This window comes from Equus caballus, chromosome 5, assembly GCF_041296265.1.
Source record: "Equus caballus isolate H_3958 breed thoroughbred chromosome 5, TB-T2T, whole genome shotgun sequence".
NCBI classification, from domain to species: Eukaryota; Metazoa; Chordata; class Mammalia; order Perissodactyla; family Equidae; genus Equus; species Equus caballus.
Genome location: NC_091688.1, coordinates 14,801,828 through 14,829,287, shown reverse-complemented (window position 1 = coordinate 14,829,287; position 27,460 = coordinate 14,801,828). Strand labels below are relative to the sequence as shown.

The window sequence follows — 27,460 nt, the reverse complement described above, 5'->3', positions numbered from 1 at the left end:
TATTTGCAGACAGGGAGAGCAGGGGTCAAGTAAGAAAACTATTGTAAATCAATGAAAACAATCTATTAATAATATCTAATATTTTTGAGACCTTCCTATCTGCCACTTAACATATAGTATTTCATTTAGTCATAACAACAACTCTATGAGGCTGTCACTTTATAGATGGGGAGACTGAGACAGAGAGCAGTAACTTATTCAAAGTCACAGAGCTAGTAAGCGGTAGGGACAAGACTGGATCCTTACAAGTAGTCTCATTCCACAGATCTTCCTCCTAACTGCTATGCCATATTTTCTCATTTAGTGCAATGAGAGCATTTTGGGGTTCATTACATCCAAAAATATTAAATGAGGCTCAGAAAATTTCAGGGCCCTTTAAAACTACAGATCCCATGCAAAATTACCAACAGTCAAAACTCTAGAAAAACAATAAAACTCATCAATTTTATAAGATGGCTTCATTTTATCTACAGTATTGGGCTGACCAAAATATTAACCACTGTTTTCTCCTCCTCTTTTGAATTACAATATCCAAATATTACTTATAATTATAATTTGAAAAACTCTTGGAGCACATTTAAAAAACAAACTGTGTAAGAAAACTAGCTGGCAAGACTGTCAGTTCCAGCAAAAACGGTAGAGTAAGATAACGCAGGGGCCAGCCCCGTTGCCGAGTGGTTAAGTTTGCGCGCTCTGCTTCAGTGGCCCAGGGTTTCGTTGGTTCGGATCCTGGGTACGGAGATGGCACTGCTCATCAGGCCACACTGAGGCGGCGTCCCATATGCCACAACTAGAAGGACCCAGAACTAAAATATACAACGATGTACTGGGGGCATTTGGGGGGAAAAAGCAGAATGGAAAAAAAAAAAAAGATTGGCAATGGTTGTTAGCTCTTGTGCCAATCTTTAAAAAGAAAAAAAAAGATAATGCAAAAAAGTTCTCATACAAATACGTACATATATTGGATAAAATACAACAAAAACTATTTGTAAGGCATAAAGAAATCTTGAGAAAGAAGGGAACTCTTAAGTACCAGAACTAGTAGGGATTTAAAAGATTGGCAAGTGCTGTAACCACTTAGGGGAGGAATTAAGAGCTATAAAAGAGAACAAGGCCAAAGACATGTCTAAGGAAGCACCACAGGGAACTGGAAGAACTGGGGAGAGGCAATGTTCTAAGAGACAATAGCTGAGAATTTTCCAGAATTAAGTAAAGCTACGAATCCATAGATTCAATAAGCAGAGTGAGTCCAAAGCAGGAAAAAAAAAATAAATCCACATCTAGACATACCAAGAGAAACTGGAGAACAAACACACAAACACGCACACACAATCTTAAAAAGAAACGACAGGCTCCCCACGAAGGACTGTCAGCAGATTTCTCAAGACCAGCCACAGAGGTCAGATTACAATGACGTAAAATCTTCACACTGCTGAAGTAAAAGAACTTTCAACCTAAAATTCAATACTCAGGTAAACTATAATTCAAGACTAAAAGTTGAAATAAAAACATTTGCAGACAAAGACTGAGAGCTTACATTAGAGACTTAAAATTAATGAAATACTAAAGTATGTACTTTAGGAAGATGGAAACAACTCAGAATGAAATAGAGGGATGCAGAAACGATGGTTTCTGTACTATTTTCTGTTCTTTTTTGTACTTAACACGTAAAAGATTTAGAATAGTCAATAAACAGGTAAAAAAATTAACCTCATTAACAATAAAATTATATAGAGCAAAATGAGCTTATTCTTTTAGTAAAGATAAAGAAGTTGATAGCTAATAGCTAGTACTAACAAAAGTGAGAAGAACCACCACCCTCTTATCATGATGGCGAATGTGTATAATTGGTGTCACCTTTCTGGAGAACAATTTGACAAGACATACAAAAGCCTTAACATTCTGAATATACTTCTAAATCAGCAATTCTATTTCCAGGAATTTATCCTAAGGTAATTATTTGAAATAGGTGCAAAGATATACCATACTGCAAGATATTTATTACAACAATGTTGTTTAGAAGAGCAAAAAAATTACTGACTGGTTAAATAAATTGCAGTACATCAATACAATGGACTACTATATTTCCACAAAAAATAAAATGGAATAAAGTTATTAAAAAGTGATATAAAATAGAGAAACATTTAACGACAAGGAAAACATCTACATTTTATTAAGTAAAAACGATCATATTACAAAAAGAGACTATGATCCCAATTGTTTAAAAATATTCTCTGTATAAAAACAGACTCTAAGTCTACACATCAAAATATTAAGAGTTATCTAGGTGTGAGATTATCATGATTATTTTCTTTTGATTAATCAGGATTTTCTAAATTTTCTAAAATAAGTGTGATTATAGTAAATACAATTTTAAAAACTTCTTTAAAATTCCTACTTTTGAGACCCTTTTGTACTAAAGGAAAAATTTTTGTTTCATGTGTTATAAAAAATTTTTATTTCAGGGTCAGCCCGGTGGCACAGCGGTTAAGTTTGCACATTCCGCTTCTTGGTGGCCCGGGGTTCACTGGTTTGGATCCCGGGTGCGGACATGGCACTGTTGGCATGCCATGCTGTGGTAGGCGTCCCACACATAAAGTAGAGGAAGATGGGCACGGATGTTAGCTCAGGGCCAGGCTTCCTCAGCAAAAGGAGGAGGACTGGCAGTAGTTAGCTCAGGGCTAATCTTCCTCAAAAAAAAAAAAAAAAAATTTTTTTATTTCATGTGTTATAAAAAATTGTTTATAAAAAAATGTAAAAACAGGGCCAGCCCTAGTGGCCTAGTGGTTAAGTTTGGTGCCTTCTGCTTTGGTGGCCCAGGTTCAGTTCCTGGGCGCAGACCTATACCACTCATCTGTCAGTGGCCATGCTGTGGTGGTGGCTCACATACAAAAAAAAAAAAAGTGAAAGAGGAAGACTGACAGCAGATGTTAGCTCAGGGCAAATCTTCCTCAGCAAAAAACAAAACAAAAAAACCACATCATTAGAATCTCCAAATCTAATAGTGGGAGAGGTGACTAGTTTATTTAGCATTTCTTGTTAATAATTAACTCAATGAGCTAAAAGTATCATCTTGCTGAACATTAAGAAGAGCGAACTCATGAAAAAAGTTACATGGGTCTAGGTCTCTCTGTAGAAAGTTGAAAAATATTTTATGACCAGCAAAGTGGATCTTCACATAATGTATATTCTGTTATTGTCTCCCAATTTCTAAACATTTTCAATTTTTATACACAAACATCACCCTCACCCAAGCTATAATAATCTTACATTTGCAAAAGAAACATTTTGTTTAATATTTGAGAATCTTCTGACAGCTGGAGAGATGTCTCTAAGTGACCCCATCTGGCACAGCTGGAAGCCTCCACCATCCAAGGATAAGCCTTGTTTTTGGTCATCTAATAAAGAGCCAGAAATCAACCTGCTTATTGTTCACTTCTTAGATATATTACTTGTTATTTCTGCTTAATAGTTCAGGTCTGAAGATAGCTCCAAATTGTTGCCTTGCCTCCCCCCACCTCCTTATATTTAATCCTTTCATTATTAAGATGACATTTTTATAACCACGTGGAGTAAAAGCTGTCTGTAACCAGCTGGAAGCCTATGCACTAAACCTCCACTCATTTTGAACTGGAATACTACCTGTGCTAGTTTCCTCATTTACTTTGGCATATGCTCAAGATAAATTTATCTAAGAAATTTTGCTTTAATATACCTAAACAGCTACCTTTCCCTTATAATAACCCTTATTTGGTTTTTTTTTCCTCCACACACTTGTTTCTTTTGAAGCATGTCTCAAGCGATTTTCTAAAACTGCAAATCTGATCTTGATATTTCTCTTGCTTAAACTCCTTGCTTTTAAGATAAAACCCAAATCCTTAACGTGGCTTACAAGGCACTGCAGTACACAGACTCTCTCTCTCCAGCTTTACCTGATGCTCCCATCCCTCTCACTCTCCAGCCACACTGACATTTCAACTCAAATCCAAGCTCCTTTCCCATTTCAGGTCTTTGCACATGTGGTTTGCTTTCCCTGAACTGTTCTTCTCTCTACCATGGAACTCAGTTAACACTGATTTATCTTCAAGAGCTCAGCTCAAAAGTCACTTCCTCAGAGAAGCCTCCCCTGACTATCTTCATTAGATCAGTTTCCTCTGGTTTATGCTTTTACAACAGTTCCCTGTTCTTCTATTTTTATCATTTAATTTGTAATTATACACATGTGTATATTATATATTAACAGCTAGTTTCTGCTGGCAAACTATAAATCCATGAAGATGGAGTCTATGTCTGTTTGCTTACCATTGTAACATCAGTCCTTAATACAATTCTTGACTCAATGTGTGCAGAGAGATGATTTATAGGGGATATGATAAATTTAACTGATAGGCGGGTAAATGAATGTCTCTTGACATGCTTTTTACTTAATTACTAAAGAGGCAGAAGAAGTAACATCTTGGAAATTAATAATAACTCAAACTTTAAACCACTGTAGAAATATGAGAACAAGTTCACCTTCTCGAGAGGCAAAGATCTATGAAGAACAACATGGTTAAAATCTTGGCTCTTCTTTGTTAGACAAGTCATTTAATATCTTTGAATCTAAACTTCCTCATTTGTAAAAGAGAATATTAGTCCTTCCTGATGAGGATCAAGGCTGCCTCAGGGAGAGAAGTCCAAGGCGTCCTGGCCTGATCTGACCTGATTCCTATCCGAAGTTATAGGACCACCCAATAACCAGACCCAACCTGCACTCATACCATTTTAATGATTTTTTCCATGATCTTTCCTTTGTCTTGTAAAGAGATAACTCACATACCTATGCCTTATAAGTTTAGCCCTACCCTCAACGCATTGCAGCTCTTTAGTGCCCATGGGTCCTGTCCCCATGCTACTCCATGCTATTCTCTGAATAAAACAGCACTACTGCCAGACCTTGAGAGTCCAAGAAATCTTTCTTTCGACTCCTTGGCTCACTGAGCCCGCATCACTTCCTACTTCATGTAATTATTGTGAGGTACAAATGAGGCATGAGAAAGAATGCTAAACTGTAAAACACTAAACAAATGTTTATCTAGTATAGTTATTGCTGAGTAAATGAAGCACTAGAAAGAAACATAGTTGGGGAAAATGGATACCTCTAAGCATAATACTTTTTTCATTATATGAATGTAAATATAGACAAGATAGAAAGTTCAGAATGAAAATGTTTAGAGATAAATCTGAATCAAGTAACATCTGACCCCACAATGTGGATAACTGGGCAAATCAATGAAATAAAAGCCTAGCACGGAGGGACATGATGGACCCAGGGCAGGCAGAAACTACCCTGGTACCAAGGGAAAATATTTCGATCAGCAATGCTTTCATCAAAAGATTATTGACCAAAAGGGGAAAATGACAAGAGATTTTCACATATTGTGGTGTGTGGGGTAACTACTGGAGTTCAAAAGTGACTAATCTTGAACTAAAAAGCCTGACTTAAGGCCTATCAAACATACATTGTACATCTGCTTAACCATTAAAGAATGCACTCTCTTAAGATAAGAATGCATACTTTCCCTCCTACGTCCCATTGTTAATGCCTGAATTAGTCCCTTTCCTGACATCAGGGTCATGTTGACCTGCTAATTTGCAAGTGAATACCTCTTTGAAATTTGGATGAAAATGCATCCTGGGTGTGTTTAATGTTCTTTGTTCTAAAAAGATCTAAGACTGTACTGAAACCCACGCTTCTCCAGAACGCCTTCTAAGGCCTTCCCAGGGGCTTATAATCCTCACTCTGTCTCAAGTAAATTCACGTTATTTCTCCTTAAATAAAAAAAAAAAGTAGCATCTGAGTCTCCTAAGATTTCCTGCTACTTAACATTCTTTTAGGGAAGAAAGGATGACAGACATTTTTTTTTGGATAAACATTTTTCTAATACTAGAGAAATACATTGCAAAATGGAATAATCCTATCCAGCTAAAGTTCTGGATAATAATAATGATGAAATGATAACAGCTAATATTTACTGAGTTATGCGCAGGGAACTGTTCCATATATGCATATATAAATACTCATTTAATCCTCTTAATCATTTTATCAAGTAGGTACTATTATTAACGTTTCTCATTTTGCAGATAGGGAAACGAAGCTCACAGAAGTTAGATAATCTGTCCAAGATCACAAAGCAAGGAAGGGGCAGAGCAGGGATTTAAACTCAGGCCTCTGCCCCAGAGTCTACACTGGTCCCTTTTTGGTTTAGTACCTTAAACTTTGCTTCTACTCAATTTTTTATTTCTCAAGTTCTCCACACCCACAAAATACTGTTAAGTTAAATATTCATCTACTGAGTTCAAAAGAGCAATTTCCAAAACTGAGGGGCAGAAATGCAGCAAATGAAGAGTTTAAGATTCTACTATCACAGACTTAAGATCAATTATATTCCCTTTCCTTTCAGAATCTAACTGCATTCTGATTTTAGAAGAGATAGTCAAAATAAAAATAGTTCAGTTATACACACTAACCAGGATATGATCCACTCGGTCTCTTTTCTTTCTTCCAAATTTCATCATTTTCTGCCAATCTGTTTTGTGGTTTGGCTCCTTTTTAAGACTGAACAACTTGAGTACTTCAGTTGCTATGAAGTTCTGTGAAAATAAAAGGAATGAATGAAACACAGACAACAAAGTTTCTGAGATTTAGTGCTTATTAATGTAGTAAACAGATTTATGCTAAGTACAATATTTATAATAAAAGATCATACAAAATTCTTCCACTTACAGTTCCACTTAGCAATTTGAAGAGAAAAGCATTCCAAATCTCAGACTTTATTCACTTAAAGAATTTTTGTTTTTTACATAACATACAAAAGTAAAACCCATTGATGAATCTGCAAAGAAAAATCACTTTAGAGTTCCCTCTACCCAAGAACCACCATTAGCTAACTTCAAGCTAGCAAGACTACTAAAGAAAGCATAAAATAAATCTCTGAACCTGAAAAAGCCCACAGAAATTTTGGGAGCAATGCTATGTGGGCAAAGTACAAGGCTTTGGCCAGGACAGTTTATTTTGAATCACCACGATTTGAATATGTTAAATTAAGAAAACATTAATCAACACTGCAGTATGAGAAGCATAATAATTTTACTGCTAACAATATTCGAACTACCATTCTTAAAAAAAAAACTTTACATAATGCTATTTCAATAATAAAATTAGTGGGCAGCATCATTGTGTGTTATATTGATGTATGCATTCTGATGATTGCCGGTATATATTATACATCTTATCTTATTTAAACTTATTTGTTCTTTGTTCTTAAAATAATTTGAGTTTTTATTACTTCTATGACTGTTCTGTTAAAAAATAATGTTCTTAACGGGAGAAAGGATACATTTATGAATCAGAATCAGTAGAGAAGATTCTCAAACCACCAATGTGCCCCTAAACTCCACCATTCCCTGCCGGCACACACAGACACACACTCAAGGATGCATCAACTGTGGAGGGCTGAAGGGACTGAGCACACCAGTTGTTTTGAAAAAGTTCCCCAGGTGATGCTGATACTCCATTCCTCAAAGCTGAAAATATTTTAAAAGTTTTTTGGTTTTCTTTTCTAACGAGTCAAATTCTTCTCTGAAAACTTTTTTTTTGTTACTTACTTTAATCTAAGCAGAGGTCTGCAAACTTTTTCTGTGAAGAGCCTGACTGTAAATATTCTAGGCTTTACGGGCCGCACAGTTTCTGTTACAACTACTCAACTCTGCTGTTGTAGCAAGAAAGCAGCTACAGACAGTATGTAAACAAAGGGGTGTGGCTGTGGTCCAATAAAACTTTATTATAAAAACAAGTGGTGGGCTGCACGTGGCCTGTGGGCCATAGTTTGCCTACGCTTGATGTAAGTATACATTATATCTCATAAATATCTGTTGGTGTTCTGTCAGTAAAAAATATTTTTTAAAAGCTTTCTATAGTTAATAATACTGTACTGTATTTTTGAAAGTTGCTAAGAGAGTAGATCTTAAAAGTCTTCATCGCAAGAAAAAAAATTTGTAAAAAAACTGTGTGGTGATGGATAACTAGACTTATTGTGATCGTTTTGCAACATATACAAATATTGAATCAGTATGTTGCACACCTGAAACTAACACAATGTTCTAAGTCAAATACATCTCAATAAAAACAAAAAGACTAAATTGTTTAGGCAATGCTTCCACGTTATACACCAGAATAACGTATATGTTCCTTTAATGTATTTTGATAGTCCACATTTACTCCTGGATGATATAAGAAAATACACCAGTAAGATGAGTAATTTGAAATACGCTCTCTTGGAAAAAAACAAAAAGCTTTCTATGATCAGATAAGTTTGGGAAACATAACCCTAGAGCCCTGCTACTCAGAGTGGTCCTAGGATCGACAGCATCAGCGTCACTTGGGAACTTGTTAGAAATGCAGAATTTCAGGTCCTACTTCAGGTCCTGCTTCAGACCTACTGAGTAAGAATCTCCATTTTAACAAAATTCCCAGATGATTCATATGCACATTAGAGTTTGAGAGGCACTACACTGGAAATATAACCTTTGCTGAATTAAAGACACAAGTGAATAGGCAGAGAGATTTCTACCAACGTGACTTTAAAGTTGGTTTGTTGGGAGTCCTTGTAGTGTCAGAGTACTTAATCTTTTCAGGGCCTTCTAAGATAACGAACAATACTTTTTATATATCATATTACTATCCTAAATATTTCAAAACCACATTACCAATTTGAAACCTCCAAAATCAAAGATGGAGAGATAACAGCTACGTGTTCAGTGCTGGCATGTTTGAAATGTGATGTTTTTAGGTGTACTTCTAGAATACTATACCTATCCCTAAATTACCAGAAACTCACCTAAAACTCCTATGAGTTGCAATAATTTCTCTATTTCCTATTTTTTTCTCAAATATTATATATTATGTATATATAGGAAATGACTGTTAAAAGTTATGTTTTCTTTTGCAAAACTTGAGGATTCAGGATTTCCTCTTACCCGCATCCTACCATTGCTCATGGATTCAATGAATTGACAAGTATTTATTGAATACCCACTATGGGACAGGCCTTGAGGATAGAAAAGTGAATAACACAGAAGAATACCTGCTTTTACAGCATTTATGGATCTGTATAAATAAACAGAAAGTCAAAAAAGGAGATACTCTATGGTTTGCAGTTACCTTGATTTCATCAAGGTTATCTGGATTTTTCACTCGTCGGAAATAACTAGAGTTGATTCTACATGGCTTCATCCAGACAGGTTGATTCAAGTTGGGGTCCTCAGCAAATATTTCCTCAAAAATCTCTTTTGTTAAATCAAAAACCGCCTTGATAGAGAAAAATAAAACAAAATAAAATAACTAAGAATCTAAATTTCAGACAATGGAGAGAAGCTTAAAATTTAGAATTATCCTCCCATGTTACATACCTGTTTGTAGACTCTTTTACTAGTGCTTTCTATATCTAGACCCTTACTGGCACAGCCAAGCAATTTTGTAGGAATACTGATGCTATGAAGATCATGACCTAATTCTTTCCATTTCCAAAGTTCTTCTGCTGCATTATGTACAAGAATTTCTACTTCCTCTGCAGTATGTGGAACTGCCAATAATGTTTCACATGGTTTTTGGGGAGCTCTTTTAGGTTCTGCCATTAGAGGTACAATTGTTTCTTCTGCCTTATTTTTTTGGATCTTGTGAGAAGAACTCAAACCAAAGTCTTCATCAAACCAGTCTTGATCATCTCCTAACACGCTCAGGAACTCCCGGCTGATCTCAAGTTCAGCAAGTCTCTTAGCAAGCTCTTCCTGCCCACTGGCACCAAATACTGGACTCTCCTATAGAAATGGAACCATTCAAACAGAGTACCATTTAGTGACCACAGATCAGTTAACAAATTTTGGGTCTGCTTTTTTTTCCTAAAAGACAAAGCAAATATATTATTTGTATATTTACTATTTCTCCATAAATAAGCAAAACAAAAACAATATGGTGGCTACTAATTAACAATTTAAGACAAAACCACCGTTTCCCATAATTAGCCTTATAACTGAATTTTTATAAAATGTTTATTGATCAATTTTTTCTCCTTTTTGTATTATCATTATTCTGTTTCTGAAGGACCGTCTTGTCTCTGGGATATGGAAATAGGATATGAAATTTCTTACCTTTGGTGATTATCTGGCTCAAGGTACTCAAAAGCATTACATTTGTTCAATTGCCCATGAACAACCTAAACAAGTTGATGGTCTGAGTATATGTCACAGTGGATATATTTTAGTTTTACCAGAATCATTATTGTAACCAGTAATCTCTGCGGGGCAACTATGACTGAGTAGATATGAGGGCAAAAAATTTCATAGGCAAAAAAGAAGTGGGTTGAGAACCATTGGGAAGCTCCATGGAATAAATTTGTTCAGGGAATTTAATCTGTGGACAGTATACAGGGGTTGTCAATCCAGCATAAACCTGCCAGTGTTTGTGACAACCCTACAGTGACTACTCATGACCTAATAGAGGACAATTATACTTCAGACAGAAAAATAGCTATAAGGCCTTTAAAAACTGGTACAGTGATCTTTAGCTAATAAACAACACATCACACAAAAAAATTATCAGGAGCTACTGAATTAAAATGTACTACCCAAGGTAAGGTTAATTGACATTTTTTTTCTAGTCATAATACTTACAGGTCTGGGACACATATCTGGTGAGGATATCTCTTCTTTTTCATCTTCCAATTCTGACCTTAAGAAGCAATCTGGAACACTTGGTGATTGTTCCTCAAGATTTTGGGATAGGCCTTGGGGTGGTACTTTCTTTTGATCATCATCAAGAAGTTCTTGATTGCTAAGCTGGATTTTCTCATTCCTAGCTTTCTTGATTTGTTGTAGTTGACTGACTGTGTCCTTCACAAAGACTTTTAGTAAACTGTCTGTCAGTAAGCTGACTGTCTCTAGCTGTTGCTTTGACTTTTTTTCCTCACTTAGTGATGACCTCAGTTGGGCTTCCAATTGCTTCTTTTCTCTTGCTAAAAGGTCCAGAAGTGGGGTAGAGAGTTTTTCTGAAATCTCAGGATATAGGTTCTCTTCCTTTTCTGTAAACTGCTGTTGCTTTTTCAATTCTTCAGAAAACGTATTGTCTAAAGTATCATCTTCTATAGCAATGGAAACCTTTTCTGTGGCACTAGAAACAAGGTCTTTATTTTCCTTTGAAGAAATCAGTAAATCCACTTCAGATTGTTGGTGAACACGGGCTTCAAGTACTCCAGAAATATCCTGGATATTGTCTGTTTCTATTTTAAGGCTTCTATCAACTGAGGCTTCTGTATCGTGCATACCAGGTAGAGATTTCTCATAAAAATATTCAATTGCATCCTTTTCTTTATCAAACTTAGAATTCTCTGTATCTTTTTGTTCTTGATTATAGTATTGATATTGTTCATCTGAGTAAGAGCCTTCATCTTCATTTATGTCTACATAGTCATCAAAGTTTTCTGGAATGTGAGATATTTTTTGAGGAGGAGCAAAAATACCATGCTTCTCTTTGCACACAAAGTATACAATGCCATCATATGTTCCATTGTTATTTCCTTCAGGTTTATCCAACTCCACTCCGGCCCAAAATCCTTTAGCAAAACTAGTCACACCTTTGAATCGAAGAGTTCCTGGCTGAACATTGCCAATTAACACCCTATCACCAATGTGGAAATCAAGTAATTCATCCGCAACAGAAACTGAAGCCAAGGAAGGGGATTCGGGAACTCCCAGCCCGTGCTCTACGTCACTGCGCTCCTTACTTTTCATAAGCTCAGTAGGGGACCTAAGTTCTAACAGCCTTTCAGAGTGGACGTTGCTACAGATAGAGAGGCTTTTCTCACTGAGGCACTCACTGATATCATCATCACTACCAAAGCTAGTGGCTCTACTTCTAGAGCTCCTTGTTGGCTGTGACTTATCTCTGCAAGACTGAGAATCTTTCCTGAGTGACAACAAAGATGATACCTCAAAGTCATCTTTGTACAATTCAGCTGAAATGTCTTTCTTGAAAGAAGACACTTCAAAGTCTTCAGAGTATGTTATCTCTTTAGGAGCAAATAGATGTTCTGACAAAGAGGAGTTCCTTTCCTTTATGTTCTTTTGTTGATGAAGGTCTTTTTCTGATTGGCTGTTTGGACTATGATCCATATCTTGATCTGACTGTCTCTCTTTCAACTCTTTTTTATGAAGATTTTCAATGGCTAATCTAACAAACTCTTTCTGAAAATTTGTAGAATCTAAAGGAAGATCTTTCCTTGAAAGAATTTCAGATGAATCTCCATGTTCCAGGTCTAGCTTCATTAAGACATCAGACTTCCTAGATTGTTTAGAATAGGTATCTTCAATCACACTCTGATCCAATTTTGTGTATTTTACTTCTTGTATTTCTGATTTTGGACTAGATTCTTCTTCAATCTTGGCATCTAACACATCCAGAATTCTATTAGTGGCATTTAATTCTTTCAGAAGAGGTAAGGAAGGTGCATTTTCTAGAGAATCTCCAGATCCTGCTCTGGCTTTCCTTGATGATCTGAGAACTGGAGATGAAGTCTGAAAATGTTCTTCTGTTCGACTGTCCAATTCAGTCACTCTCTTTGCACATGCAGATAAAGACCTTTCTGATATTGATCTATCAGAATCTGCCAGTGAAGCATCTTAAAAGAAAAAAGAATCACATTAAAATTATTTAATCACAATCTTTCAATTTCTGGACCCAAAGTTTAAGCAAAAGCCAAATCTTTGTGAGGAAAAACTCTGGTCAATAAATACGACCTGTTTCGGTTACAACATAAAGTAAGTTTTTCTTTTAAGAGAATATACTTGTGCCAACAATAGATGGAACATTTAAAATTACTGAAAATTTCAAGTTTGGAGTAATTCCTTAAGGGTTAACTTGTAAAGTGAAAAAATATGGATCTAAGTTTATTAAGACATTGATCTGCATGATCACTCCCAAATCATGTAAAAAGAGAATTGTATGATGGATAGTACATACATTCTTTAAATAGGAAAGCAATGAAGGTGGGATAAATATACTTCTATATATACTTTTTTTTTTTTGCTTTCTTTTCCTGAAATCCCCTGAGAACAAAGTTGTATGTTTTAGTTGTGGGTCCTTCTAGTTGTGGCATGTAGGACACTGCCTCAACATGGCCTGATGAGCAGTGTGATGTCCACGCCCAGGATCCGAGCCTGAGAAACCCTGGACCACCAAAGCTGAGTGTGCAAACTTAACCACTCAGCCACAGGGCTGACCCCTATATATACTTCTAAAAGAGTGAGTTTCCTGGGCACTTCAACTAAGCTCTTGAACGTAAAAAAAGAAAAAAGATCAACTATTTCTGCAAATATAGCATTTTAAGAGCTAAAATTGCAAAAGACGAAGAAAATGAGTAAGATTTGATGAGCTAACAAACCAAGAATTAAAAGTTTTGAATTCAAATCTATGTTGTCACTGTTGCTAGGTAGGCTTTTTTATGTTTCAGTTTTGTTTTATTTCCTCATTGAATTACACTTTATTTTCAATAACTCTCATCTTTCTTTGGATTAAACTTTAAGAAAAATGTGTATAACCACTTATCCTGAGAAGTAATATAGGCTGAAAATATACATAATCAGATACAAAATCTGATTAAGGGAGAGTTTAAAGATGCTGATGATACACTCAGCCCTTTTAGATTAATGTCTTTATGCCTCAGTTTTTGTCATACATTTGGGACAATAAAGACTGATTCATGTAACTTATACATAACCAACAAATCACTTTAAAATATAAAATTAGCTTAAAATAGTAAATAATCTATTATCTTTCAGAAATTAATTTTTTAATTAAAAAGCTGTAGAGGTAGAATTGTGTAGACATTTGCATAAATCCTTAGTCTGTGTAGATGAGGCATAATTATTTTTTCTAGTTACATACCACCACATTCAGCAATAGATTCCAGGGATCCTCTGGAACGTTCTGACTCTGTTAGTGATTTCCAATTCTTTGCTGTTTCAGATCTGAAGTAGAAAAATTAATGAACAGAAATAAATATATAGCTGATACTATAATAACTGGTAACAAAAAGCAGTCAATTCTGAGACAACTACTTCTTTCTTCTTCTCCACAGGAGCTATTCCAACCTTTGCCACTTTCATCAAGCCTATTTCTGATCTTGCCTCTTTTAATGAGAAAAATAGAGGGCATCAGCATGAACTTCCTTACCTTTAACTTTTCTACCTACAGATTTATCTACATTCACAGCCATCGCAACTGCCTTTCCTTCTGTCTATAGGGAAGGAAAAGTGCCTCTTTCATACTTGCTCAAAGCTAATTGTTCGAACATCTTTCGGCCCCAAACCCATACATTTCCACAGCCTCGTTGATGGTACTCCTCAACCATCCATTCTCTTTCCTACACTCTTTAGTCTTTCAATCTGGAGATTGTTTCCCCCTCAGCTTATGTCTCAAGGCTCAAAAGAAATTTCCCCTTCAATTCTTCATTCCTCCATCTCATGCTACTGTCCTCTCCTTTAAGTTAACAGAAAGAGCTGCAGACACTATCTTTATTTTCTTGCCTTCTCTTTATTTGCTAAGTCATAATATTTGGCCTCTACTCCTACCTCTGTATGTTGCTATTTTATGACATTTAATACTTGGCTCCCTTTTATTTCCTCTGAATCCATACCTTCTGTGGGTGATGTTGCTACATTTATGGCTTCAACCACAATCCATATGCTGATCATCCCCATATATCTAATTCTGATATCTTCCCTGGATAATTCCAATTAGATGAACAATAGGCACCTCAAAATTAACATTTTAAAACCAGAATCATAAGCTTCCCACGAAAGAACACCTGATTTTCCATTTAGGTTAATGGAACTTTGACCCAACCAACTACTTAAGAGAAACCTGGGAGTCCTTCTAGATTTCCCCTGCTTCCCTATACAGCACTTTAATTAGTCAAGTCTACTTCTTAAATATTCCTAAAATCGATCTCCTTTTCTTTATTCTTATTACCACTGATTATTTGAGCTCTGATCTGCTTCTAAGCTTAGCCCTTTCTATTGTTGCTTCATAGTGTAGTCAGAAAGATCTCTCTAAACACAGATCTGATTGTGTCATTCCATGGTTAAAATCCTTCAAGTAGCTTGGTTAATAAAACTACAAAACCATTCAATAGTATAGTATGTAGAAATTAAAATAAAATTTAGTTTATAATACAATGGAAAATGTATATATAACAAAAATACACATAAAATCTAAGCATAAAAAATTCTAGAAGGAAATATACCTACTTATTGACATTCGCTATTTTGGGATAGGTGGGTGAGATATGGTTTAAACTTTTTTCTTTTTACTGCTTCCCTCAATATTCTAATAATAATAACAATAAAAGCAACTAATACACAGCACTAATCGTGTGCTGAGCCCTGTTCTAAGTTAAGCCTTTAGCCCTTATAACAAGTTTATTAGTCAGGTGTTGTTATAGGGATATAAATCCCTACTAAAAAACTGAAGCACAGAGAGATTAAATAACTTCCCCAAAGTTAAATAGCTAGCTGGTACTTGGGCCAGGATTCAGGAAATGTTAAATTAATTGTAATGAGCCTGTATTACTTTTGGAACCAACAAGAAAACCCCAAAATGTATTTTTAAAAAACTTTTAGAGGCTTCACATCTTCTAAAAAGTAAAATAGAAACTACTAAGAATGAGTGAGTACTAGGTTTTTACAACTTGGTTTTTATTTATTTTTCCAACCCCTTCTCGTAACTCCAGCAACATCATATTAAGTTCAGCTTCTATGATATGCCAAGCCCTTTGCTGCTTCTGATCATTTAAGAATGCCCTTTTCTCTGAAATGGCCCCTATTTCTCAGTTCCACTGTCTGCCTAACCCCTACTCACTGTTCACAATTTAGTTTAAATATTTCAACCTGACTTATTTTATATGCCATGTTATATATTCTAATGTTGCTACTTGGTATCTTCACTATTTGCATTTACTGGCTGCACAATATTCTACCCCTGGAAAGAACCACAGTTTGCTGGGCTATTCACTCTTTTTGGACACAAAGATTGCTTCCAACGTTTCATTAATATAAAGGACATTGTGATAAATATTCACATAAATAGAGACTTTTTAGTAGGCCACATTTTCTCAAGCTAGATTTCCAGAAGTGGAATTACTTAGTCAAAAGTTACAGTTTAGGGGCCAACCTGGTGGCATAGTGGTTAAGTTTGGCATGGTCTGCTTCAGTGGTCTGGCTTCATGGGTTCGGATCCTAGGTGCAGACCTACACCACTCATCAAGCCATGCTGTGGTGGCAACCCACACACAAAGTAGAGGAAAGACTGACACAGATGTTAGCTCAGGGCCAATCTTCCTCAAGCAAAAAGAGGAAGATTGGTAACAGATGTTAGCTTAGGGACAATCTCCTTCACCAAAAAGAAAAGTTACAGATTGTTTTTGGCTTTTGAAACATTGCCAAAGTGTTTTTCAAAAAGTCTATACCAACTTACAATGCTACCACTAGCAATACTGGAGGGTATTATTTTCATTGCATCCACCAGATTTCAGGATTCAAAATATATTTTTAAATCTGTACCTTATTATAAGTTTGATTTGTGATTATATCATATATAACAATTTTACTAGCGAAACCGAAAATATAAACAAATATTTTTACTTCTGTAATTTCACAGTTACTTAAAAGACAGCGTCCAAAAATCTTTCCTTATTCTTTTCTCAAACAAGGCAGAATATAGGTAAGTTGTCAAAAATTTCTACCTGTGTAGTGGAAGGGGCTTGATCTTGGGTTTTTCAGAAGCTGAGGAGAGTGTTTTAATCTGAGGCTTGGCTGTTGGTGATGTTTCCAAATCGCGGCTAAGCTCGGCTTCGGTTTTCTTAATGAATTCATCATATGACTAAGTTTAGAAAAATCAGAGGAGTCACTACGTAGAATTTTTTACAACTATTTTAAATTAAAAAATAGTATATATTATGGCAACATATTCAAACGGTAAAGAAGATATAAAACTCTTTCTCCCGGGATCCGTATCATTCTCCAGAGCTCTGGAAACAGTCATCCTTGTACATTGTGCATACAATCCTTCTTGAAACAGAGTATGTATAAGTAAGATGTACAATTGTAACCCTAATACCAATTAGGAAATGATAAAGCCCCATCGAAAGAAGCTTAAGACTTACGAAGCAATAATTCAGGCCCTGCCGCATTAAAAAACCTCTCTAGCTGATTATATAAGTGTTCTTTAAAGGGTGTCCGAATACCGTAACAGCATTTTTTAGAAGTTTGGCCATTATACTGAATTTCAATGGCAGTAAGCTTCTTGAGGGCTAAGCACTTAGGAATACAAATCCTGAAGAGAGGAAAGGGTGTGTGGGAGTATGACAGCTCAGAATTACAAAATACGTTTTCTAGATATTAGCCAATCTGTAAACAAAACTTCACTAATTTGTAATTCTACTTTGTATGAAATCCAAGGGAAGCCCTCCATCTATTATATCTCTCCCTGATTTTCTGGGCTAAAATCCCTACCTGTACATCTCTCACTATTTGAGACTAAAGCTGTTTTGTTCAACACTGTATGTCCAGTACCTACTCACAGTGTCTGGCCCAAAGTAGGCTGTCAATATTACAGAACGAATGTACAAGCAGATGAGTGCTTGTCAACTGCTATAGTCTAAAACTTGGGCTAAAATCCCTACTACAACTCTCACCATCCATCTTACCTTTCTCTGAATTCTTAATGTTTTGATAAAGTAACTTCTGCTATTAAACATATACTACAGCTATGTGGCCTAGCTAGCTAGGCATATATGAGGACTATGACTTCTCAGATCTGAAAGCTGTACTTCTATGAATATAGTTCACTTTTTAAATCTGTGATCAAATAAAATCAAGGTTTATTTTAATAAGAACTTCTATGTATTATATATTTCTTCATCATATACTATAATTTTAAAACCTAAATACAGAACTTGCTTTTGTCTTCATTTAAACTATTTAATGAAATGTTGAATGAGATCGATCTTTATAGCATTTCTCTAGAGATCCTTCTGGCTGACATATCCATTAATGAACATTTTTGAGTGATGTTATTCATTCTAATAGTATTTCATTTAGCTTTCAGTGGCTCCTCAATACCTATAGTATTGTTTTTAAATCCTGGGCCCCACCCTAGACAAATGAAATCAGAATCTCTGTGAGTGAGCCTGGATATTTGTATTTTTCAAAAATCTCTTCAGTTAATTCTAACGCATAGTCAGGTTGAAGATTACTGACTTCATCAGTCTGATTTCCAAGGTCCTGAACATCATCTTTATTTTTAAATTTTATTTCCCCACTACCTTCCAACATGAACTTCCCAGTATGGCCATTGTATCTTAACCACTTTCCTTACTTCTGTGCAAGTTACAATTCCTGTTCCCATCTCTGTATTGTGTACCTGTGGAAATATCTACATTCTCTAGATCTGTTAGCAGCCCTATTTTCTAGGTGGAAGATAATGTAGTATAATGGTCAGAGCACAGAATTTGGAAATTAGAGCTAGATTAAAATCCTAGCTTTACCACATATGAACTGTGTGTCCCTGGATATCATAAATCTCATTGAAACTCAGTTTCCTCATCTGTAAAACAGGGATAGTAATAGCCACACTTTGTTGCTTTGATGATAAAATGAAAAATACATGTAAAGTAATGAGCTGAATTCCTGGCAGACAAAAAGGCACCTGAATATTTGATAATTAAATTAATAAACGTAGAAGGATTGCATGTTTGGTGTTACCACAACAAGGATAATTAAAAGGAGAGAAATTTTGGCTAAACCCAACAAAGAGGTTTCTAATATTTAAAAGCACCTAGAGTCCAACAATGAAACCAATTGCCTTGAAAATCTGAAATTTCCTATTACTGGAAGTGTTTGGGTAAAAGCTAAATGATCTTCTCTGGTGATGCCATGAGAAGGGAATCTTGTGATGAGTAGGAAGTTCAGACCGATTCTATAATGAATGTGGTGTTTTAGGAACACTAAGCTGGCAAAATGTACGTAAGCAATAGGGAAGCAACTAGAGGCAGGCACATTTAAGAGGCTATGCAGATAGTAGAGGCAAGATGTCATAAGGGCTCCAAACAGCTTGATGGCAGTAGGAATGGAAAGGGAAGAGCAGGGAGCTTTATAAAAAAAAAAGAATCAATGGGATCTAGGGGCTGGCCTGGTGGTATAGTGGTTAAGTTCACGTGCTCCACTTTGGGGGTGCAGGGTTAGGGGGTTCAGATCCCAGGTGCAGACTTATACACCGTTCATCAAACCATGCTGTGGCAGTATCCCACATACATAATAAAGGAAGACTGGCACAGATGTTAGCTCAGTGACAACCTCCCTCAAGCAAAAAGAGGAAGATTGGCAACAGATGTTAGCTCAGGGCCAATCTTCTTCACTAAAAAAAATGATAGAAGAAGAAGAAAAGAAAAGAATCAAAGGACTCTGAATAAACAGGAGAAAACAGAATGAGGAAAATATCAAAACCAGATTTCCAGGCTGGGGTAGAATCAGAGAAAGATGATAGAACTTGAGCATAAAGTCAAGTTCAGAGATATCATCTAGGAGCCATCCAAATAGCAGAAAGAGTTGTACTAATAAAGTTGTGTGGTATGAAACATCATTCTGCTAAAAATTTAAAAATTAAAAAAAAAAAAAGGTGGTGGTAATTCCAATAGTTAGAATTATTTATCTAATGGTTCTTTGCTTAAGAGGGCATGGGTATCAATCTTTCTTTCCTAGGCCTAATCTTTCTTATTCAGAAAAAAGCTCTAAGGGCCGCCTGGTGGCACAGCTGTTAAGTGCACACGTTTTGCTTCGGCAGTCCAGGGTTCACTGATTTGAATCCTGGGTGCGGACATGGCACCGCTTGGCAAGCCATGCTGTGGAAGGGGTCCTACATATAAAGTGGAGGAAGATGGGCACAGATGTTAGCTCAGGGCCAGTCTTCCTCAGCAGAAAGAGGACGACTGGCAGCAGATGTTAGCTCAGGGCTAATCTTCCTCGGAAAAAAAAAGAAAAAAGCTTTAATACTTTAATATTTACTTTAATATTTGATATTATAATATTTAATACTTTAATTTAATATTTAATGTCTTAAATAAGAGCTTGTTTTGACAGCCTCAGAATTTTTTTAAGTGTTAGGATAAAATGTAGCACCAAACTAATATTGAAAAATCCTAATCCATTACTTTATTAACAATATTAAAAACATTTTAGGCTTCACATACATGTTAGCCTTGAGATTAAACCCCTTTCCCCATATGTCTAACCTCTAACTGTTTGATCAGACTGGCTTCTTGGGCTTTCAGCCTTTCCTTTTGCCTTCTCTTCTGCTCCTTCTTCAGCTGGTCCACAACTGATTTTCTTTTCCGCAGCTCATCCTTCAGGGCTCGAATCCTACCTTCAATGTCACTTTGGTCAGATGTAGTTTCTGAAAGAGATACAAAATCTTGTATTTAATTTTAACTTAAGAATAAAGTTAATTCAGGACTATTAATGAAAAGCAGCAATGTAATACTCCATTTTAATAAAATCAATCTAACAGTTAAAATTAAGAAATTTGAGCTTCTGAAAAAAATTTATTAGTGATTTGCATTCCTCCTTTCCCCTAAATCTCTATTTTTCATGTGTGTGCGTGTGTGTGAGGGGATGTCCTCCTATTTATTTTCTCTTTCTAATTGTACTATTTGAAACTGCAAATAAATCTCAAGGTACCCTGTCTTAGTAAGATAAGTAGCTGAAAGTTGAAAAACTTTTAGGTTAGTGAAATTTGGACATTCTGTAAGGAATTACTTCCTGGTGACAAGATAATCATATTTAACTGTCCTTCCTCTTAGTTATTAATAGATAGTTTAATAGTTTTTAAGTCAGATTAAAATCAAACTGGAATTTCACCACTTGAAGCTGACTGTGACTCATCAGCTGATGTCTTAATATCACAGAAAGGAGCAATTATAAAGAAACATACTCTGCTGTAATCTTTGGAAGCTTTTAAAATATTTAAAATACCAGAAACGAAGCTAGTTAAATCTTATTTTCTTCCCAACAGTTCATATACATATAGGAACACACACAAAGTAGACGTCCAGTCATAGGAAAAATCCTGAAAAAGACATTTCATTCTAATAAGTTTCACACACATGCTATGAAAATAGGTATCATTTAAAGACATTGCTTATTTCACTACACATGGAAATTATATAGAATAAAAATGACTACTTAACACACCTCCTCCTTGAATCACACAATGGTGTCATTTCCACACACTAATGTTGAACAAGACATTTAATATTTTTAGAATAGAAATACTATTGTATACAAATCTGAAGACTACAACATTATGTCATAAATAACCAGCTTTTTTTCAGGTACTTCAGATTAAATTGCGTAAGATCTAGTTACTAGTTACTAGAATTTATTTAAATGCAAAAAGATTATAGTCTGTTTTTGTAGTGTGATCCAAAAATATCTGGATTAGAAATAATGAAATCTAAATTCCCGTCACTTCTATGTCACTGACCTTAGTAAGGTATACTAGGAAAGTTACACCTATCTTATACCAGTAGTGGCACCATAATGAGCCCTTAGCATTGGTAAAGCTCACTATTTACTGATCAACACTCATAAAATAAAGTAATAGTGAAGGCCATTTTCAACTCTGGATTGGTTACTAGTAACTGGCAAGGTGTCTGGCCCTTACTGACTTCTAGAATTGGTGTGAAGATTACATAAGATATGTAAAGCATGTGGCAAAGTACCTGGACTACTATAAAAGCTCAATAAATGGTGGTAGTATTAATACTCACATAAAATACACATTTTTACATAGCCATATTTTACATAATGTATTTTTTGGATTAAAACTCAAAAAGGTGGTGGTGAGGAGAGAGCAACTGAATATCTCCCTCATGCTTCTTTTAATTTCTGAAGAAAATAATCAGCTGGTTTCAGGGTTAAGAAGTTCTGAACCCTTAGTGATAGGCTTTATAGAGATACAACTGATGATTCCAGCACAATGATCTGGGGTAGGAGTACAGGCTGAGCCAAAAATCATCTTTCTAAGATGAAGTATAAACTCATACCTCTGCACTTTCTAGAACTGTATTCTTTTAGCTTGATAAGCTTTATGTGCTTCCAAAACTTAAGACATTACTTCAATAAAATTTTATAGGAGACCACTACCTCCTATAGACTTAGTTTAAACTTTGCCAAAAAAAGTGATTATTTTAAACTAATCTATTTTAAAAATTGCATAAGCTAGTAGTGATTTTTCTAATAAAAATATCTTTATCATCTATAGTTGTGAAGATTTCATAGTGGTTGATGAGAAACAGAGTTTTTAGATGAAAGGCCTTGGGAAATGTTTATATTTTTAAGTACTAAAGAAACCAAAAAGGTACAAATGAAGAGCAATTAGGGACTAAATAAAAATCTATGAGGGGCCGAGCCCATGGCTGAGTGGTTAAGTTCCTGCACTCTGCTTTGGCCGCCCAGGGTTTCACTGGTTCAGATCCTGGGCGCAGCGGATATGGCACCGCTCATCAGGCCGTGCTGAGGCGGTGTCCTGCATGCTACAACTAGAAGGACCCACAACTAAAATAAACAACTATGTACTGGGGGGATTTGGGGAGAAAAAGCAGGGAAAAAAAAGAAGGTTGGCAACAGTTGTTAGCTCAGGTGCCAATCTTTAAAAAAAAAAAAAAAGTCTATGAGAGTGAATGGGAATACCTATCTGCCTAAATCTAGTATTACTGCATAGTGTTTATCATCAATATCATCTAAGAGAATCTCTAGAAATTGCTTTTTTTCACCCAAGCAATTCTCTAGATAGAGACATTGTCTTTGTGGAATTCTCTCCTACAGGGTTTTCTGGGAGGTGAGGGAGAGGAGAGGTGGCAGGTAAACCATACTTCAGTTTGGTGAAACAGTCAAGACAGAATAACCTGATGGATAGATAATTTAATGAAAAAATTAAGTTTCTGATTATTTGACACCACTGACTATACTAATTTGGTTGATAACAAACTTCCATCACTCAAGTGAGAAAGGTATCATATAACCCCACTACATTAAAATTTACAACTTCCATAAGTATTACATATAATGATGTCATCATGAATAGGTAGATAGCATCTATAGCTTAGAAAGCTCAAAGCTATTTTTTTAAAACTATTCTTACTTGGATATGTTTTATCAATAAAACAATATCTTACAAATATCATCATTAATCCTTAGTGTATAACTCATGCACGGATGGTTAAGATATTATTACATTGCTACAGATGGAAAAGACTATCCAATATGGGAAAGAAACTTGAAGAAAGTCTCCAGTAAGTAATAGAGCCAAGATAAGAATCCACGTTTCCAAGTATCAAGTTTTTGTCTACTGACATGTTACTCCACTGGCAGTAACTTTTCATGAATACATGAAAGCAAATATAGAAAAATATTAATAACTTTCAACAGATAAATACAATAGATAACATTCTTCAACTGGCTCGACCCAGTAATTCCATTTCTAAGAATTTATTCCTACTGAAATATTCAACAAGAAAATGTATATATGAAGATGTTCAATACAGCATTATTTGCAATTTTGAAAAATTTGAGGAAATCTAAAGACCATCACAAGGGAAATGGTTAAATACATTATGGTATATCTACTCTATGAAATATTATGCAGTTATTCAAAGAAGGGAGGATCTATAAAAACAAGTGTGAGAAAATTCCATGATTTACTATTGCTTGAAACATTGAAAACAATGGGGGTATAGAATAGGATCAAACCCACCCCCCCCCAAAATTTTTTTTCACTTTTCCTTTACTAAATGTCTAGCCTCAAAAGAAAACTAAAAATGAGCTCAAAAGGCAAACACTCTGTATAGTATTAATCTCAGAATCCTACATGAACTGAGCATTGTCTGTCTAGATATGCTTTCGAAGATCAAAACTCCTTCAAGTCTTTTAGAGTAGAGGCTGTTCGTTCTTTCATAATCTACATTCTACAGAGATTTAGAGTAGGACAGAGGTTATGGGAAAATAGATTATGCTGCCCTCTGCCATTTGCAGTCTATTCTCTACTTTTCCTCCTTTGAGACTTAGGCTATCCGGTTCTACTACCTCCTGTCTCTCCTCACGGTCATCATTAATTCATTCAAGAAAGATTTACTAAATACCTACCATGTACAAAGCAGAGTACCTGCTAGGTCCTGGTGCTACAATTGTTAACAAAACATAGACTCTCCTTCCCAGGAGTCTACATTCTAGTAGGGGAGGCCTGCTGAGTAACGTTTGGTTATAGTTTATGTATAGTCTGGTGTAACAAGTTGAAGCATAGAGCGCTATGGGAACACATAAGCAGTGCTCGACACGTGGAAAAAAATTCAACAAATGTCTGATGAATAAATGATTGTCTATTAACACCTGAGAATGTAAAAGTTTGTCATATTTTGTATAATTAGGGATATAATTAGTTACCAATGAAAAGCAAACAATTATGCAATTTAATCTTGGCAAGAAAAAAGCCTTTATAAATGCAACAAGGATAACATTATACTAGCATACGGTTAGACAAAGCTTATTAAAGAGGAATTCAAATATGGTACAAAGAAAACAAACTCCTCATTATTAGTCTTACCTGACTGCGTCATTGATAATGACTCGTCTGACCAACTATAACAGTGTTGATGGGACTTGACAGGTAGACGACACTGCCCTCCCGTCCTATGACTTCCTTTGCTAGACTCCTGCTTTGAGACAGATGTGCAGCTTTTGGGAGGTGACTGCTCAAACAGAAAATCAAACGGGAACTGTTTTGTGATATAGTTGTAAAGTTCTATTTAAAATTTGAGATACCAACAGTTAAAGATAATATTTACAAAGAGTTTTAAATAACTCTAAAACAAAGTTGAAAAAAGTATACAAACTACAAATATAAGACCTCAATTTTTTTAAAGGTACAGAAAAAAGCTATAAAAAAGAATGCCTTTAAAAATGTTTATAATAAACTAGGAGTGGCTATTATATAAGTGACATTCACTCCCTTATTCTTTTTAATTTAAAAAATACTAAATATGGAAGTGCAGATATCTCTGACATAGTGATTTCGTTTCCTTTGAATATATACCCAGAAGTAGAACTGCTGGACCATATGGAAGTTCTTCACTGATAGGTGAATGGATAAAGAGAAAACACACACACACACACACACACACACACACGTACAATGGGATATTATTCAGCCATAAAAAAGGAAATCCTATCATTTATGACAACATGGATGGACCTTGAGGGCATTATGCTAAGTGAAGTAAGTCAGAGAGAGCAAAACAAACATTGTATGATCTCACTTACATGTAGAATATTAAAAAACCTTAGTAAAAAAGAGATCAGATTTGTGGTTACCAGAGGTGTGGGGGGAGGCAGGGGAATTGGGTGAAGGTGGTCAAAAGGTACAAACTTGCAGTTCTAAGATAAATAAGTAGTGGGGATGTAATGTACAACATGACGACTATAGTTAACACTGCTATATGGTATATCTGAAAGTTGCTAAGAGAGTAGCTCCTAAAAGCTCATCACAAGAAAAAAAATGTTTTTGTAGCTGTATGAGGTGACGGATATTAACTAATTTATTGTGGCAATCAATTCACAATATATGTATGTCAAATCATCATGCTGTACACCTTCAACTTACACAGTGCTGTACGTCAATGATATCTCAATAAAACTAAAAAAAACTTTTTAAAATACTAAATATGTACTACTTTTATGGAAGGAAGGAGAGAGGTAAGGAGGAAGAGAAGAAAACAGAGCATAAGAAGAATGTCCAGAAGAGATTATTATTATTATAAAGGAGATCATTTCTACCCTGACACCAAGTAGAAGTGAGGATGCCTGACTCGATTCCTAGCTATCATCATCTCCTATCCGTGTGATTTTGGGCAAGTTTTCCTAATGGGCTAGGCTTCAGAGTGGGGCTTAAAAGAGCATCTATAGAACCGCTGTGAGGATAATCCACAAAAGGCATTTAGCATACGACCTGGCACTTGGTAAGGAGTACGCAATAAATGTTAGTTTTTATTATAAAAATCACTTTTGGACACATTAGTTTTGATTTCCGTGATATATTTTCTTGTGAGGAAAAACCCTAATTTTTAGCATTTGATCAGATGATGGCCATCCTGAACCTCAATAATGATGCTAGGCAGAATCTAATCAATTTATAGGAAGTAATAAAATAATAAGATTGTGTCAAAATGGGGAGTTTGGTTGTGAATTCCTGGCAGGCAGGAATCATGCTACAAGTAAATTATACAACAAGGCTATTATCACATAATAACTAAGAAATCACTAACACTGTAATTTAATTAGAAGGTTTTAAAGCACTGGAATATTTGGCAACATAACATGGAACAGGCTCTTCATTGGATAAAAAATATTTTTCCTCCAGGGGCCGGTCCCGTGGCTGAGTGGTTAAATTAGTGTGTTCCACTTCGGCAGCCCAGGGTTTCGCCAGTTTGAATCCTGGGCAAGGACGTGGCATGGCTCATCAAGCCATGCTGAGGTGGCGCCCTCACATGCCACAACTAGAAGGACCCACAACTGAAAAAATACACAACTATGTACCAGGGGGCTTTGGGGAGAAAAAGGAAAAATAAAATCTTTAAAAAAGAAATATTTTTCCTCCAAATCCTTCAGGTGCTATTAATACTCAGGAATCTGACTGATTTTTCAATAGGGGAACTGCAACTCATTCTTCACGTCCACAATGACAATGAAGATTCTAACAAAGGACATTCCATTCTGAATTTAGGTGAATTCCTTTTTTAAACATAGAGAGGCCTTAACAATGCTTGTGTTAGCTTAATATTTAATATTGTTATGCTAATCCCTTTATATACTTTATACAATGAAGTTAAAAAAACAGTTAGGTTCCTAGCTTAAATTTTTACCAGATAGTTTTTTTCTTTTAATGAAGTATAGAATTAAGGACAATATGGAAAACCCTCTTATTCTAATAGTGACTATTATTCTAATTTAGAATCAATAACCATTTCAGAGCTGCCTTAAAGAGATAAAACCATTACTTTTATTCTGATTATGAGTTATAGAGCAGTTATTAACTAAATTATAGAAAAGGCACACTGTTATGGTTTAAGGTCTTATTGTTTCCATTAGATGATAAAACACAGATTATAATAAGAACTTACGTTGTTCCCACACACTATCTTTATTAAAGACTTTAGAAGTTCCTATCCCCTCAACACTAATAGACTTAACAGCATATAATTTTCTAACTGCCACTAAAGCTATAATTCATATATTTATAAATATTTAAGAGTCAATGAAA

At 35.4% G+C, this 27,460-nt stretch overlaps 1 protein-coding gene across 4 annotated transcripts in view; it reads right to left on the bottom strand.

The window, feature by feature from the left end:
- CEP350 (centrosomal protein 350) overlaps positions 1–27,460 on the bottom strand; it is a 160,223-nt gene that overhangs the window by 9,554 nt on the left and 123,209 nt on the right. For all 4 annotated transcript variants that reach the window (XM_014739627.3, XM_070267826.1, XM_014739626.3 and 1 more), the window contains 8 exons: positions 24,749–24,893; positions 20,382–20,542; positions 16,836–16,972; positions 13,979–14,061; positions 10,711–12,713; positions 9,451–9,858; positions 9,203–9,349; positions 6,511–6,633 (listed from right to left, as the gene is read on the bottom strand). In XM_014739627.3, coding sequence (XP_014595113.2) covers positions 6,511–6,633; positions 9,203–9,349; positions 9,451–9,858; positions 10,711–12,713; positions 13,979–14,061; positions 16,836–16,972; positions 20,382–20,542; positions 24,749–24,893 — 3,207 coding nt within the window. The remainder of the gene's footprint in view (positions 1–6,510; positions 6,634–9,202; positions 9,350–9,450; positions 9,859–10,710; positions 12,714–13,978; positions 14,062–16,835; positions 16,973–20,381; positions 20,543–24,748; positions 24,894–27,460) is intronic.